The 16,907-nt window shown below is 47.3% G+C and overlaps 1 protein-coding gene across 1 annotated transcript in view; it reads right to left on the bottom strand.

The window, feature by feature from the left end:
• LHX4 (LIM homeobox 4) overlaps nt 1-16,907 on the bottom strand; it is a 47,979-nt gene that overhangs the window by 9,254 nt on the left and 21,818 nt on the right. The window contains exon 3 of the mRNA XM_007525848.2: nt 3,548-3,750. Coding sequence (XP_007525910.1) covers nt 3,548-3,750 — 203 coding nt within the window. The remainder of the gene's footprint in view (nt 1-3,547; nt 3,751-16,907) is intronic.

Genomic DNA, 16,907 nt, shown 5'->3' with positions numbered 1-16,907 from the left:
CAATAAAACAAGGGCAACAAAAGGGAATAAATAGATAAATTTTTTTTTTTAAGTTTTTAAAAAAGCCACCTTTCCCCCTTCCTGCCCTCTTTAAGGAGCAACAGTACTAGCCAAAACTGATTAAGCACCCACTCACTATGTGTCTGGTGTTGATCCAAGCATTTTATGTGCATGCAAATACCTGGTTCAACATTCGTACTTCGTGAGTGATATGGGAAAGTTACCACCCCCACCTCCCCCCTGCTCCACCCCCAGCCCCTCCCCACCCCCACCACCAGAGCCTCAGCACAATACCTGCCCCTGGTGGGCAGGCATTACCCACTTGCATCCAATTTCACACAGTACTTGTGTGCACAATAGGAGTGGGGGATGAGGAGAAAATGTCCCAAGTCTTCTCTTCTTCTAGGGACATTTTCTTCTCCAGCAGCTCTATCGTCATCCTCAAACCCTAGCTATTCAACTCCCTCCCTGGAGTCCTGAACCCAGAGAGATCCCAGAACGACCGTGGCAAAGACTGGAGGAAACCCCTAAATCCTTGAGTGTAACTTCCGGTAGAAGGTCTCAGTTCTCCTTTTGCCCAGATTATTTATAGAGATTGCAATCTGACAGCTTTTGGTACAAGAATAAAATATTGCACTTTTAAAGTAAGATTATTCATTTTTATGAGGGGGGAGGAAGGAGAGAGAAAGAGAGAGAGAGAGGGGCACCACTTAGCTTTAACATATAGAGGTTCTGGGAATTGAACTTGGGATCTCTGGGGCCTCAGATATTCAAGTCATCTAATGCTGAGGTATCTCTCCAGCCCTGAAATACTGCATTTTTAAGACAGACACATAGTCTTAAAAGGCCTAATCTGAAATGAGAAAACCACTCCCAAAATTTGGAATTCAAGAATAACTTGATGTCAGAACAAGTGGGCCTGGCAGTTGTTTCCACTGCACCTAGAAAGAAGTGCCAGCAGCAGGCACACCATGGTCCCTGTGAGTGTCACACTGGTGTCCCCATGCACAGGACTTCCTTTTAATGAACATGGGGGCTGGTGTGCTGTTAGTTTAACATTCGCTGTTATTATAATTTAAAATCTTTTTTATATCCTATAACAATGTCATCCAAGTATTCATTAAGTAGCAGTGGCCATGTGCATGCTGAAAAATGTACCCAGAAATCAATAACTTTGGTACGGAAGTGAGATGTGATAAAAATGCTCGGAGGCAGGCAAGGCAAGACCAAGATACCCCAGGTTGTTAATCTAGGAGCGAGCAAGTTCTGAGAAATTAGAGATAATGCCTAGAATATAAAAAGTTGCATCAGAGGCAAAGATACACTTCCCTAGTTATGGACTTAGGGGCTCCCACACGCATCACCTCCCCCCCCCCACCTCTCCTTTTTACATTAACTCCACTGGGAAAATGAGCCCTCAAACATGTGAGCTTCAAATGGCATATGGTCTCTCCTCTCTTGTTCCTGGCCTAACATAACAACCACATTACATCGAAAATGCAAACACACAAGGTGAGAAAGCAAATGCACAAAACCCTGCACCTATGCACGTAAGCATAGTTGCTATTAGGACCTCTGTGGAGCAGGCGGGAGGGACCTGTTAGCCTGAAAGTAGGTTCAGATTAGCAAGGAGGAAGTAAACAGTAAGATGTCCCCATAGCAGGCAAACGACCCTGCTGCACAGAGGAGGATGCTGATTTCACAGGCTGTAGGAATCCCTGCCTTCAAAATGGGGAGACACATCAGAGACACTCCAGGCCGGGGAGGTGGCTCAGGAAGGAGATCACAGGACTTACATGTATGAGAACCTAGGCTCGCTCTCTGGCATTACATATCCCAGAGTGGTGCTCTAACCTGTCTTTCTCTGTCTCTCCCCTTTGAATGAATGAATGAATAAATAAATAAATAAACAAATCTTTAAGGAAATTTTTAAAAAGAAGGAAACACTCTAACCTGCAGCCACTTGACAAACAAGCAGATCTCACTGCCATGTCTGCAAGGCCTCAGGCTCTCTGAGCATCTCACTTCACCAGCATTGCCTTGGTCAGACCTCTGGAATCAAATGCTATGACTCCCCCCAATGATGGTGAGAAGCACAGGCTCTGCCAATTTGTAGAAGGACCCCCAAGTTAGTAAGTGATCCAGTGGAGACATCCACCAGCCTCTGTTGCCTAACTTTTTACCCTGCAGAGGTCTGCTGGGATGCAAGCATCCCCACCACCCCCACCCCAGAAAGATGTCATTCTGGCTGCTGCGGCTGGACAATCCCTTCTCTTAAACTCAAGTGCCACCTCCATTACCCCCACCCCCAACACACACACTCCAGCGCATGCTCAGGGTCAAACCCAGGCCCTTGACAAGGAGAAGCACCAAGCAGGGAGCTCTGCATTCTCTCTGTCTCTGGGGAAGGGCTTCAGAGTTACAAAGATAGCTTGGGATCTCTTGAGTCCATCTGCTTTGATGGTTTGTTTACCTCAGCTAAGATACCCTAGTCTTCTGTGACATCATAATTGACTCCCAGTAATGGCACCAAGTGGGTTTAGAGGAACTAGAGCAGTTCCTTAAAAGTCGTTAAGGCAACCTAGGAGTGGGTTTTGGGGACCTTGGAAAAAGGAAAGAAACCCTTATAGACCTATATAATCCAAAAGACCAGCACTGGGGATGAAAGAAAAGAGAGGAAGCCCCCAACTCAAAGCCCTATGAATCTGTTCTGCCTTTTCAAGCCCTTTATTATAAACTGCGTTTATTAAGTGGAAAACCAACTTCTCCATGTATTGATTAGGTTCATGGAACATTTGTGCATGCATCTCAGAAAAATCACTGTGGGCATTTTCGGTTTTTTATTTTATTTTTCCTCAAGGCCAGTGAGAGCTGCTTTCCTAGGGAACCTGGCACTGATTTAAACTAGCCAGAGGCAAAATGTCTGATATCATATTTGTGTGTCTGAGATTCCCTGGTGGGATTTGGCCAAATGCCAGACTCAGAGCCTGGGTGTGGGGTACACTGTGCTCACAGGCACAGCTGGGGCAGAGGCAAGGGGGCTGTGGGAGGGAACAGTTGGGGTGTTTCCTGCTATCCCCAGGAGAGAATGTGGGGTCTAAACCCAGTACAGAAATCAGAGATGGAACTGCTCAAGAACCTAGCCATGAAGGGCAGCGGTGGTCAGGCTGCCCACGTGATAGCAGGTGATCCAGGTCTTCCATATGCTCTCAGGTGTCCTAAAAGTACCAGGTGTGACTGCTAACAGCACCTTCAACTTCTGTTTAGACCACAGATTAAGGCCCTGAGCCCAGCTAGGGGACAGTGAGTGATGGGGGGGGCCGGCTACACAGCTGAGTTAAAGTTTCCTCAGAACACGGAAACTGACAGAACCATCTCCAGCACTATGGTCTCAAGAGACATAGGAACTCCAAATTCCTGCTCTGGAGAAAACTACAGTTTGAGAGGGGAAGCAGAGCCCCATTCACTGATATTACTGCCTAGTTCCCAGGGAGACTTGGGCCCAGGCCTGAGGAGAGGTGGAGGGAGCAGGCAAGTAGTTGCTTACCATTCTGCTTGGCCGTCTCGTAGTCCTCCTTGCACACCAGCCGCCCATCCTCCATGAGGTAGAACTCATCCCCAGTGGCCAGCTGCCGGTTGCAGATGATGCAGGCGAAGCAGTGCAGGTGGTAGACAAAGTCCTGTGCCTTTCGGACCACCTGTGTCGGGGGTATGCCCTGCTGGCAGGCTGTGCATTTTGTGCCAAAGCGCCTGTGAGGGCAGCACCAAAGGATCAGGGCTGATCTAGATGTCTGGACCCACTTCCCTAATTTCCCATCATCCCCCACTCCATTCCGGGCAGCCTTAGGGGTCAGCCCTTGGGTCACCCAACTCCCCTCCTTGGCCTCATGACTCAGCACTCTGGGTGCTTTGACCACACCATGAAGGGAGGGAGAATCAGAACTGGCACACCCATGGCCTTTTCCAGAACTAACACCCCAGGGCTCTACTCTGCTTCATGGGCTCCCCATCTGCTCACACGCTACCTTTGTTTTTATGTGTTTATCTATTTATTTATTTACTTTGTGTGTATGTGTGTGTTTATTTGGCTGGTTTTCCCCCCCCTTTTTTTTATTTGTGATTAATAGTGGGTCACAATATTTTAAGATTGCAATTCCACGCCACACCCACCACCAAAGTTCTGTCTTCACACTCCCACCTCCCAGAGATAACCACTATAGTTCTCACAAGTCTTAGAAACAGTTTGTTTGGGGGCCAGGCACACATATTACAGTGCACAAGGACCCAGGTTCAAGCCCCTCATGCCCACCTGCAGGGGGGAAGCTTTATGAGTGGTGAAGGAGGGCTGCAGGTATCTCTCTGTCTCTCTCCCTTTCTACCCTCTCCTTCTCTCGCAATGTATGTCCGTCCTGTGAAAGTAAGATAATAATAAATAAATAAAAATTTAAAAAAGAAACTGCTTCTTTGAGCTTTTTTCCTTTCTTTTTCTTCCTTTCTTCTTCTCCTCCTCCTTCTCTTCCTCCTTTTTTTTTTTGCAAGTTCACATCTATCAGTTCTCTAGATTCCACATATGAATGAAACCATCCAGTAGTCATCTTTCATCTCTTTACTTATTTTGCTAAGTATAATCACCTCCAGTTCCATCCATTTGTCCCAAAGAACACAATGTCATCTTTTTTGATTGCAGAGTAGTACCCCCTAACTTCTTTAGTCAGTCCTCTCTTGGTGGGTATTTCTGCTGCTTCCACTCTTTGGCCATTGTGAGTAATGAAGCTATGAACATAGGAGTGATATGTCCCTTGGAATCAGTGTTTGAGTGTCCTTTGGATAAATTCATAGGCTGCCTTTGTGAACAGACCCTCCACCTCCAGTATTCCACTTTATGGAAAAGCCTAGAGTAACAGCTATATAGGACACACAACCCAGGGTGTTGGGGCAGAGAGAAGCCAGAAAAATACCTCTTCATGTGTCCCCCTTCCCCACCACTAAGGCAACTTATGGCCAGGGGACAGACAGCGTGTGCCAATGTCCACACTGGAATGTCAAAGAGGGGTTCCCCCGAGTACTTCTCCTTCCTAGCTCTCCCCTCCATCTGATATACAGGTCAGCTTACTTTCCCATCCCAGGCACAGTTCCTGGGGTGGAGGAGACTGGAACAGGCCTGGGAATCTGCATTCCCAAGTCCTGGCATCATTCAGCACTACACCTCTTGGGACCAACTCCTTGGCAAGAGAAGGATGACCTGTATCACCCCACACCAAGGTCAAGACAAGAAAAGTAGGATGCATATAGAAATAAAGTCTGCCCACTCCAATGTGCACTGCAGCATTATCTGAACTACACAAAATCTGGAAGCAATAGAAGTGCCTGTCCACAGATGAACAGACAAAGGGGATGGATATATTTATGCAATGAAATACTATTCAGCTATGAAAATGGATTTTGCCACTAACAGTAAATGTACACAAAGGGATTGTTCAAAGTGAAATATGTCAGAAGGGAAAAGACAAACACTGAATGATCCCACTCACATATGCAACAGAAGGAGAGAACATGAATTAAGTAGACAAAAAAGAAATAAAAGACAACAAATGGATACTGAACACCAAGCTATGGTCTCCTAAAGGGGAGAAAGTGAGCTTGTGCAGGTTTAGGAGCCAAGTAGAAAGGACACCTGTCTGTGTGTCACAAAATAACACCATTAGAGCCCTGTGGATCATTCAAGTCCCATTCTGGCCCCATTCTGGCTGTAGACGTTGAGTCACTTGCTACTAGTGACCAGGCAGAATTTGGGGGCCAGTGTTGACAAGGGTGGTATGTGTGTAGGGGGGGGTGCATTACAGGTGGGTCTTCTCTCCTTGAAGAGCAGGGAGGCAGGCAGGGCTGGGGATGCAGGGGCAGAGTTTAAAACAGCAATCAACCTAATTATTCCTGACATTTCACACGGCAGAACTTTATCTTCTTCAGGATGAAAGACTTCGCCTAATGGATCTGGGGAAGGTTTGATTTTAATGGTCCTTTTAACTAATGCTTATAGGCAGCCTGATTTCCCCTGAAAGGACAGTACATATTTCATCCACATTAATACCAAATAAATTAATTATGGTCGTGCTATCATGATGAATCTGAGATTAATGCAGAATGATGGCTCTCCTTGGCGCTAATGATACTTCCTGGAGGTTGAGGGGCCCTGGGTGGGTGTGGCCAGCTGCAGCTTCAGAAGCCCTCTTTGCAGGAACATGAGGTTACAAAGAAAGGAGGGTGTCTCCCTAAACTCACATGAGTAACCCCAAAAGAGAGAGTTCTCTTTTGAGATGAGAACCAGAAGGGTGTTGGGATGGGAAAGGCTTAGACATTTGCTTTGAGGATACCTCAGGCTTCTGAAACTCTGGGATTTTGTGAAACAAAAGTTTAGTGGAACAGGTGGGGAAAAGGCCTCAGGAGAGCTAGTGTTCTCTGCCTGAGGCTCAGGATGGGGCTGTGTACATACAAGCACCTCAGGTTGTTCAACCAGTATATCCAGGGTGGGGGTCTGGATTTGCAGCAGCTTTGCAAAGGAGTCCAGGATCCAGAAAAGCAGAGTTAGAATTTTGTGGGTAACTGAACCAGTGAGTGAATAACCAGGATTTTTGAGAGTGTGCATGGAGCTGGTGGTATCTGAGGCTGGAGAGCAGTCAGCTTAGGAGGCTCTTTCTTCCCAGAACACAAAGGAGAAGTCTGTCACCTGCAAACTATCTATGTCATCTGTCAGCCACCCCGTGTCCTCCTGTGAGCTTGTGCAGGTTGGAGGGTCAAATAGAAAGGACACCTGTCTGTGTGTCGCTAGATTCTATTTTCAACACTCCTGTGGTTTTTGCATCCACAAAGCGCAGCAGTTCATGAAGCAGGTGTTTACAACAAAACACCTGCTTCCTGTTCACTGCAAACCCACCCAAACATGCCACAAACTGAAATTCCAGGTCTTCTCCTACAAATTCTGGGAACCAACAGTTCCAGAGCAGAACTGGAATTCTCCAAAACACTATCTTGGTGAACAAAACAGGGAGGTAGAGGCTGGGGGTGGGAGGAAGAAGACTCCAAAAGGGAGAACCTTCCAGTTTCCCTCTCCCTACTAAAAAGCAAGCAGTGGCTTTCAGTAACCAGAAGCCCAGTTGACACAGAAGCCCCAGAGACATGAAAGATAACAGGGGTATAAATTTAATTTGCATTCCGACAGTGATTCATGCATCAGGGCCACAGGAGCACAAGAAAAATGAAAAACAAATGGACTTTCCCACCAGCGTTTTTGAGCAATTGAAGCCATTTTCCTGATTGTGGGATTTATACTGATAGTAAGTGGGACTGTTCCTTAGTACCTTTCTCCTTGGAGCACAGCCAACAGGGCCCTTGCTGATGAAGCAACCATAGTCAAAATCCCCTGGCACAATGAAGTAAAACCATGAATTTGGTAGCTACACCAAGAACTAAGATAAGAGTCTAACACCCTGACACATGCTGAAGAATGGGGAGCCAGGGATAAGCTTCTGAGATTTTCCAGGCAGCACCCCAAAGATAGGATGCTACCAGTAAGGCCTACTGTGTACCTACTGCTACCTGGGCCTCTGTCAACAGGGGACAATTCCTCTGGTTATCTCACCAGCCAGACCCTGGTGTCCCCAGGGAAGGTAGCTGGAACTGATCCTAAAGGAAATGCAAGGAAGGACACAGTGGCTCCTGAGACCAACAGTTTCCAGCAATTTCCTTATTCCTCCCCAGCATGGAGCCCCCCTGAGTGAATAAAAAGTGTGTGAGTGAATAAATATATGCACGAATGATTTAACAAATGAATGAATGAACGAATGAATGAGTGAATGAATGAGTAAATGAATGTATGAGCCATTCCTGGAAATACATGTCTGGAACAGGGAAATATTTGAGCTCCACATTATAACTTCAGCTCTGATCAAAAGTGTGTTTTTTTTTTTTTAAGATTTATTTGTGAGAAAAGGGTGTGGAGAGAGAGAACCAGATCATTACTCTGACACACCCAATGCCAGTGATCAAACTTAGGTCCTTATGCTTGAGAATCCATTACACCACCTCCCAGGCTGTCAGAAGTGTTTGTTAGAAGGAAGTTGAGTCTTAGGAAATAATTTAGCTGGTAAAAGTGAGACTTGCCTGAGGTTCCTGGCTGGATCCCCAGCACAGTATATACTGAAGTCCTCTCTCTATCTTTCTCCTCTCACAATAAATAAATAAATAAATCTTTTTTAAAAATAGAATTGCATCTCCATTTGAAGGCCTGTGGTTTATTAAAACATGAAACTCCTATCCCTCACACCAGCCTAAGAGGAACAGCAGAGGTTCAGGGGGTGGAGATGCTGGCCCTTCTGCACAGACACTGAGTGAGAGAAATGAGATTTAAATTCAATGTTCTGGCACACAACATGACCAAAGGTATTGAACACCCACTGAGACACCAGCCTGGAGCCCTTACCAGAGCCTGGTACTTGTATAGAGGGGTCCCCTCCTCCTCAAGTATTCCAGCTGCTCAGAACCCCAGAACACACAGTTCCCTGGCCTGCAATGTGTGTGTGTGTGTGTGGGGGGGTATTGGCATTTTCTCCCCAGGTGTCCTCTGCTCACCCACTCTGTGTTCCCCCAGCATGAGGGGCTCACTGGGAAGTGTATCAGACCTCACCACAGACATTTAAGGTGCCCAATATCTTTTTTATATATATAACTATTTTATTTATGTATTCTCTTTTTTAAAATATTTATTTATTTTCCCTTTTTTGTTGCCCTTGTTGTTTAACATTGTTGTGGCTATTGATGTTGTTGTTGGATAGGACAGAGAGAAATGGAGAGAGACTTGTGAAATGTGGTTACTGATGTTGTTGTTGTTGGATAGGACAGAGAGGGGGAGAGAAAGACAGACACCTGCAGACCTGCTTCAGGACCGGGATCCTTCCCCGGTCCTTGCGCTTTGCACCACATGCACTTAACCTGCTGCGCCACTGCCTGACTCCCATTTATTCTCTTTTGTTGCCCTTTTTGTTTTATTGTTGTAGTTATTATTGCTGTTGTTATTGATGTTGTCGTTGTTGGATAGGACAGAGAGAAATGGAGAGAGGAGGGGAAGACAGAAAAGGGGAGAGAAAGATAGACACCTGCAGACCTGCTTCACCACTTGTGAAGCGACTCCCCTGAAGGTGGGGAGCTGGGGGCTTGAACCGCGATCCTTATGCCAATCCTTGAGCTTTGCACCATGTGCGCGTAATCCGCTGCATGACCACCGACTCCCTGCCTCAGTATCTTTTTTAAAATATTTATTTATTTATTCCCTTTGTTGCCCTTGTTGTTTTATTGTTGTTGTTATTGAAGTCGCTGCCGTTGGACAGGACAGAGAGAAATGGGGGGGGGTAGGCAGAGGGGGGAGAGAAAGATAGACACCTGCAGACCTGCCTCACCGACTGTGAAGCGATTCCTCTGCAGGTGGGGAGCCCGGGGCTCAAACTGGGATCTTCCCTCCAGTCCCTGAGCTTTGTGCCACCTGAGCCTAACCCATTGCACTACTGCCCGACTCTCCTGCGCAGTATCTTTATCTCCTCTCCAGCACCTCTACCCCATCACTTGCTATTACTCTCCCATCTCACTCCCAGTGACACTGCTGCCTGCTCTGCCTTCTTTGTGCTCTGACTTCTGCTCCTGAAGTTCTCAGGCACTCACTTCTGTGGGCTACTCCCACCATGTTACCTTACCACAGCCATGAGCTGCAGCAGCCCCAAAGGTGACCTCAGACAGCCCTTCCTGTCCTGCCTGCTCCTCCCTGCATCCCCAACCCCCAGGGTTCTGCAGCTCAGCTGGCACCTAATCCTTTTTACTGTTACTCATGCCCCTGTGACCTCCTGGCTCTCTTTTGCCACCAAAGACCCCATGATCCCCCTTACTGATTTCTCCTTGCGCTCACCCTCATTCCCTGCCTCCTTCAACTTTGCAGTTTCTCCAGTCAGCAGGGGAGTCTGAACAGGAATAGAGCTCCACTCCAAACACAATGCAGGAAACATTTCAGACACAATAAAGTTAGCAACTGCTGCAGAATATTCTAGAAAGAATCCAGAACTTTGTGGCTAGAAGTTGCTAAAAGCCCTCTAGCTATGGGGTTCTCCTGAGTCCCCCCCCCCCCCCCCAGTTTACTGACTATGGATCTTGACTTTGCAGCCTCCATTGACTCATTGGCATGAGTCAATCCTTATTGCAAACATTACCTTATAGTAAAAACTCTTCACACATGCACGTACACACATATGCAGTTGACCCTGGCTCCCTGGAGCCCTCCAATCAGGGTGACACTGGCTTATCAACCCCAGCTACCTTGAGGTCACCATGATAGGATCTCTCTTCCCTGGCCTCCCAGAAGTGTGGCCTCCTCCTTCCTTGAATCCAAGGATCATGGGGCTTCAGGACCAGCCCTCTGGATCTTGCTCTCCCAGCTGGCAGCCTCTCCTCCAGCACAAACCCCTCCTCTCATTCATGCCACATGGCTGTGTAGCCCACAGGTCCTCCTGATTCCTGCAGGCATGCCCCAAATCAGACTACTCCTCTGTCCCCATCCCACCTTTTAGTGGCCTTCCTCATCCTCAAATAGCAGTTTTTTCCTTCTATCTGCTCAGGCAGGTAGAAAACCCAGACACCCTCTTCCACAACCCCCATAGCCCTATCTGATCAGTGAGATGAATCCACCCAAAATTTCTTTCTTTTTAACTTCATTATTATTATTGATTTAATAATGATCGACAAGATTGTGAGATAAAAGGGGTATAATTCATACAATTCCTACCACCAGAGTGCCATATCCCAAGGAGGGGACAATTTCTCACCATCACCACCTCAAGTGAGACCATTCAAGCCCAGCCTGCTGCAATCCTTGCAGCAGGTCCCCTCACTCACAGCAAAAGCCATGGTCCCTGCACAGGTCCCTCCCTCTCAATCTCAGTGAGCTCTCTGACTCATCTCCTCTGCTTTCCTGCTCACCATGCTGCTCCAGCCTGCAAGTGCTCATCCAGCCCTCTCGCTCCCCAGATGCTACATGCCTGGCTCACTCCTTCACTTTCCACCAGTCTCCCTTTCTGCAGTGTGCCTTCATACCTGCCCCCACTGACAACTGAGGGATAGGCAGTGTGACAGTTCTCACAGATCCACACAGTAAAGCAGCAGGAATTTGGGCCCAATGCCCTTCCTTGGTCATGGGGGCCCAGGCTTGGTGACTACAACACCACCTGTGCATGAGAGCAGCTACATCGCTATGAAACCACATGCCACCTAACTTCATTTTCTGCTTTAATTGCTTGGTGGTGATTTACTGTGGGCCATATATTTTTCTTCCAGCTGACATTTCCCTATGTGTATTTCTTTTCTCGATCACCTCTGGTGACAGGTGAGCGGCTGATATTTACTGTGACTGTATGTACCAATATTTCCAACATATATCAACACCTCCACATGTCACAGCCATATAAAGTGCCATCCAGGAATGGTCAGCCTTCACCAGACATCTCAGGGGCCACCTCTGTAGAAGGCCAGATATGTGGGCACATCAGAGCCTTGGGGAGGTGGGAGAGGGGGACACAGTGTCCCCCAGCATACAGTCACACACACACTCCCTGGGTCACCAGAACTATGCTGTAGGTCTCTGTTTTTCATTTGGGTTTTAAAAAAATATTTATTTATTTATTTATTTATTTGAGAGAGACCAGAGCATTTCTTTGAAATAAGCAGTGTTGAGGATCACTTGAGACCTTATTACTTTGCAAGTCTTGCACTTGCCACTTCCCCAATCTCATCATTAGGAGTTTACAATATAATGAATTTCTTTTTGAAGAGCATCCAAAATTATTAACTTGAGAAGAATGGGAGGAAAGGATAAGGAGAGTGGCCCAGGAGGTAGGTGGCTTATAGATGAAATGCTGAACTCTTAAGCATGAGATTCTAAGTTCAGTCGCTGACATCAAATATGCCAGAGTGATGCTTGGGTTCTCTCTGTTGTAAATAAGTAAATGGGGGGGTGTGGGCGGTAGCACAGCAGGTTAAGCACACATGGCACGAAGCATAAAGATCAGTATAAGGATCCCAGTTCGAGCCCATGGCTCACCACCTACCGGTTGGTCACTTCACAAGTGGTGAAGCAGGTCTGCAGGTGTCTATCTTTCCTCCTCTCTGTCTCCCTTCCTCTTTCAATTTCTCTCTGTCCTATCCGACAACAATGACATTAATAACAACAATAATAACCACAACAATGATAAAACAACAAGGGGAACAAAAGGGGGAAAAGTAGCCTCCAGGAGCAGTGGATTCATGGTGCAGGCACCGAACCCTAGCAATAACCCTGGAGGCAAAAAATAAAAATAATAAAAATAAAATAAGTAAATAGGGGCCGGGTGGTTGCACACTGTATTAAGCACACACAGTACGAAGCACAAGGATCCTGGTTCGAGCCCCCAGCTTCGGGGGGGCACTGCTTCACAAGTGGTGAAGCAGGTCTGCGTGTGTCTATCTTTTTTCTCTATCTCCCCTCCCCACTCTGTCCTACAAAATAATCGGGAAAAAATAGATGGCCTCCAGGAGCAGTGGATTCATAGTGCTGCCATCGAACCCTAGTGATGCAAAAAAAAAAAAAAAAATTTTTTTTTTTCTTAAAGAACAAAATGGCAAAAAAAAAAAAAAAAAAAAAAAGAACAAAATGGCAAAGACAACTGGTTGGAGACTTCCAGTTGTGTAGGGTTGCAGTGACAGACCTGAAAGTGGGCAGAAGCCATGGAGATAGGCAGAGAGGGTATTCTAGAGGTGGAGCCCATGACTGACTGGTATATAAACTACCAGGACTGGGGTAGGGAGTGACTGAGAGAAGGTATGTGTGGCTTCAGGGAAGGAGGATACAAGAACTTCTGCTGTGTGGGTTGGTGTTTCTCCTGGGGTGAAGAAGCTGTCCATACATCCACCCCTCCCCCCCCCACATACACCACCACCACCACCACCACCACCACCACTATGCTGCCTGGATCTCTGCTGGGGAACCTCGTGCCTATAGCCCAGTGTTTGCCCAATTGTCAGGCTGTTTTGCAGCTCTTTAATTCCAAACAGATTTCCCTAAACCCGAAAAGTCTTTGGATGCTGGTGCTTTGATGGGCGGCACAAGTCAGAGCTCAGGGCAGACAGTCTGGGCTCATCACCATCTGATATACTGCCTGGGTGCTATGGGAAGCTGTGGGCTAAGTAATTGCTTCTGCCATGATTACAAGCCTTTGCAAATGACAGTGGGCCGGGCTCATCCAAGTGTCTAGATCTTACAGATGTCCAACCTTTGCTGTGCTCTATCCCCTCAGGTCGTTACCTTAAAAGGATTAATTTGCTTAGTGAGGGAATTAGACTATAAACTATTCAGGAATTATGGAAAGTCACCCATCAAAGAGACCCTCCCCTGTGAGTTCCTTTGAGCACATTTTGTAAGATCTCAAGTGTGTGTGTGTGTGTGGCTGAGTGGCCTTGGCGTGTGTGTAGTTATCACAAACAGCAAGTGGTCCAGCAAGAACTTGACCCCAGATTGGACCCACAGCCAAGGAAGAACTGAAGTGGCTTCCTTCTGGGACAACAGAGCCAAGATGGTTCCAGGCTGCCACACACAAAGAATGGTTCCTCCTACCAGTGCTGAGAACCAGCTCTGAGAATGAAAACCATGGCGCAGTGTGAGGAAAACTCCTGATGCTCCCCTGCCCCACACCTGGGGGTGGGTGTTTGTTCTGGTCCTGACCTGCCCCTGCCCTCCACACAGGCCCACCTGCCTCCCTGGACCCTGGTGAGGCCCAATTACTCAGCATCCTTCCCTATGACCCTTCTCTCCCCTCTCCTCCAGTACAGAAACATCCTCACCATCTTAGCAAGACTTGTATATGAGAGACCTGGGAGATAGCTCACCCAGAAGAAAGCACACTTTGCATGTGTAAAGACCTGGGTTAGACTCTGATCACCATATGGAAGCACGTGCACAGGAAAAGCTTCACCATCAGTGCAGCAGTGTCATAGTGTCTCTCCGTGTCCTCTCTCTTTCTCCCTTTTTGTCTTTCTCCTCTATCTAAAAAGAAAAAATAGAGTCCACCAGACACAGTGGGATAATGCAGACACAGAACTCCAGAGATAACCATATTGGCAAGAAAAGAAAAAAAGGGGGGCAGGGGAAAGAGCATAATGGTTATGCAAACAGATTATCATGCCTGAGGCTCCAAAGTCCCAGGTTCAGTCCCCCGCACCACCATAAGCCAGAGCTGAGCAGTGCTCTGGTGTTTCTCTCTCTCTCCCTCTGCATCCCTCTTAAAGATAAAATAAATAAAAAATATTTTTAAAAAAGGTAACTGCTATGCATGGCCTTCTTCTTGTTCAGTCCCCAATGTCTGAAGTATGAGAGAGTGAGTTATGGGGGATCTAGTGTCCCCAGTTCACACTAGTTTGGACTCAAACTTCACTCCTGCTCTCTTATGAGGTGCACTTCACAAAAAGGTTGAGAGGGTCCCATGGTGTCTATCCAGCGGAGGGATGGAAGCCCTGGTGGTCACAGTGACTGAGACAAAGATGGCAGAATAGATCTGGTTTATGGGCTGAGGTTGACCTATAAAACATGGCTGGTGGCCCAAGGCTCGTGGTGTAGACCTGGCTGAAAGCACCCTGCCATGGGTCAGCTGCTGCACAGGCAGAGCAGAAGCAGGCTGTTCTGGGCTGCGGGATAAATCTGCTGCTCACCTGCCCTTGGCTGACAGCCCAGAGATTGACTGTTGGGGGAGGGGTGCAGCAGGAGCTGCAGAAGTGCCTATGTGGGTGGTGGGGATGGGGGCAAATAGTAGTCTTCCCAGAGACACAAGGACATGGAGGGTCTGAGGTCAGGAAACCTTTAGACAGTAGCTCCCTTGAAGGAACTATTGCCCCCCCACACACACACACACACAAAGGTCTCTTTTCTGGAACCCCCTTCTATCAGGCAAGCTCAAACACACACTGCTGGTGGCCAGGGCACACAGCTTGAAGCACTCTTTAAGTCTGGAATGTTCAGGAAACATTCTGTGTCTAAGAAACCTGTGGGGCTATGATCTTCTCTTCCACCTTATAGCAGTGTTTATTTTCCTGTTAAAACACTTACTGGTTTGCTCCCAAAACCTACATGCAAATCAGCATGACATTCATCTCTAGACTGAAACCAGGCTTAGGGCAAACCACTGAGCTTCCACCACCAAATAAGAAAACTGCCAGTCCCTCCCAGGACCTGCTCTGTGCTGAAAAGGGACCCAGAGCCCTGCTCCAAGATCCCTGTCTTCCCAGGCCCTGGTCCCTTTGTAAGAAACAGTGGTATTTGCCAAAGGCTGGACACAATTTCCAGAAAGGGCTTGCTTAGCAAATGCATCACAAGGCGTCATGGGCCCTACAGCATGTCATTCAAACTGTAACAGATCTTGAAATGACCCTTATAGGAGGTGCCAGCTCTCCTGACTCTGAAGCACTCTCTTAGACTCAGGAGGACTGTGCAGCCCTCCAATAGGCATTCATTAAATCAGGGCCTCCCATCTGCTGCCTCAGAATTTTGCTTCCTTTGGAGAAAGGGGAGCCAAGAACCGAGGAGGTAAACCCAACAGACAACAGCAAACATCAATCAATGCCACTGAGCAGGCCTGTGATCACAACCCTGGAAGAAAGGAAAATGCAACCACAGCCAAGCAACCTTCCAGCAGTACTTCCTTCTTCAACCGTGCACACACCAACAGTGCCCTCTGCTGCCACTCCTTGGTATGACCATGACTTGGGCTTTTCTTCTAGTGTTTGCCCTTCTTCCATAGCCAGTCAACAGCGTCAGGTTGAAAGCTGTCAGGAGCTGCTTGTTGCTGGCTTTGAAAGTGACTGGGATCCATGTGGATTCAGGAAGGATTCATGTGGACTAGGAAGGATCGTCAGTTTCCCCAATGAATGGGTACTCACGGGATGCACCACGAGAAGGTCGATCCAACTCAGGCTCTGAAGGCTGTGATCTTCCTCATCTGAGAACACACACACACACACACACCACACACCACACACCACACACCACACACACACACACACACACACACACACACACACACACACCATGAAGCTCTCTTCACATCACAGTCCTCATTAGAGAAAATGCACATGGACTATGAATAGGATACCCCTGGAACTGTGCACAGCAGTGACTCTAGTCCCTTATGGGCACAGAGATTTAAAATATTGGTACTGGCATCCAGAACCCCCTCTTCCCATGAGAAAGGCTCAGAGGCAACTAACAGTAAGAGTGCAGAACTGGGAAGACGGATCAAGGTTAGAGCACAGGAGCTGCACGCCTAAGGTCTCAGAAACTCCAGGTTCAATCCCAGCACTTTCATATGCCAGAACTAAGTAGTGCTCTGTTCTCTCTCATTCCCTGTATCTTATAAAAATAAATGAATTTGGGAAGTCGGGCGGTAGCGCAGTGGGTTAAGTGCATATGGCACAAAGCACAAGGACCAACGTAAGGATCCCAGGTCAAGCCCCCAGCTCCCCACCTGCAGGGGAGTCGCTTCACAGGCGGTGAAGCAAGTCTGCAGGTGTCTATCTTTCTCTCCCCCTCTCTGTCTTCCCTTCCTCTCTCCATTTCTCTCTGTCCTATCAGACAATGATGCCATCAATAACAACAATAATCACTACAACAATAAAACAACAAGGGCAACAAAAGAGAATATTAAAAAATTTTTTTAAATAAATTTAAAAAAATTTTAAGACAAAAACAGCCCTCTCCCCCCTCTGTTGTGCCCCCTCCCCCCGCATCATGGACCACTTAGAAGGGGTTCTCCTCACTCTGTCCAGACAACTTCCAGTTCCCACCTCAGACAGCA

Source organism: Erinaceus europaeus, chromosome 9 (genome assembly GCF_950295315.1).
Source record: "Erinaceus europaeus chromosome 9, mEriEur2.1, whole genome shotgun sequence".
Classification (NCBI taxonomy): domain Eukaryota; kingdom Metazoa; phylum Chordata; class Mammalia; order Eulipotyphla; family Erinaceidae; genus Erinaceus; species Erinaceus europaeus.
This window is presented reverse-complemented; position numbering and strand designations above follow the sequence as displayed.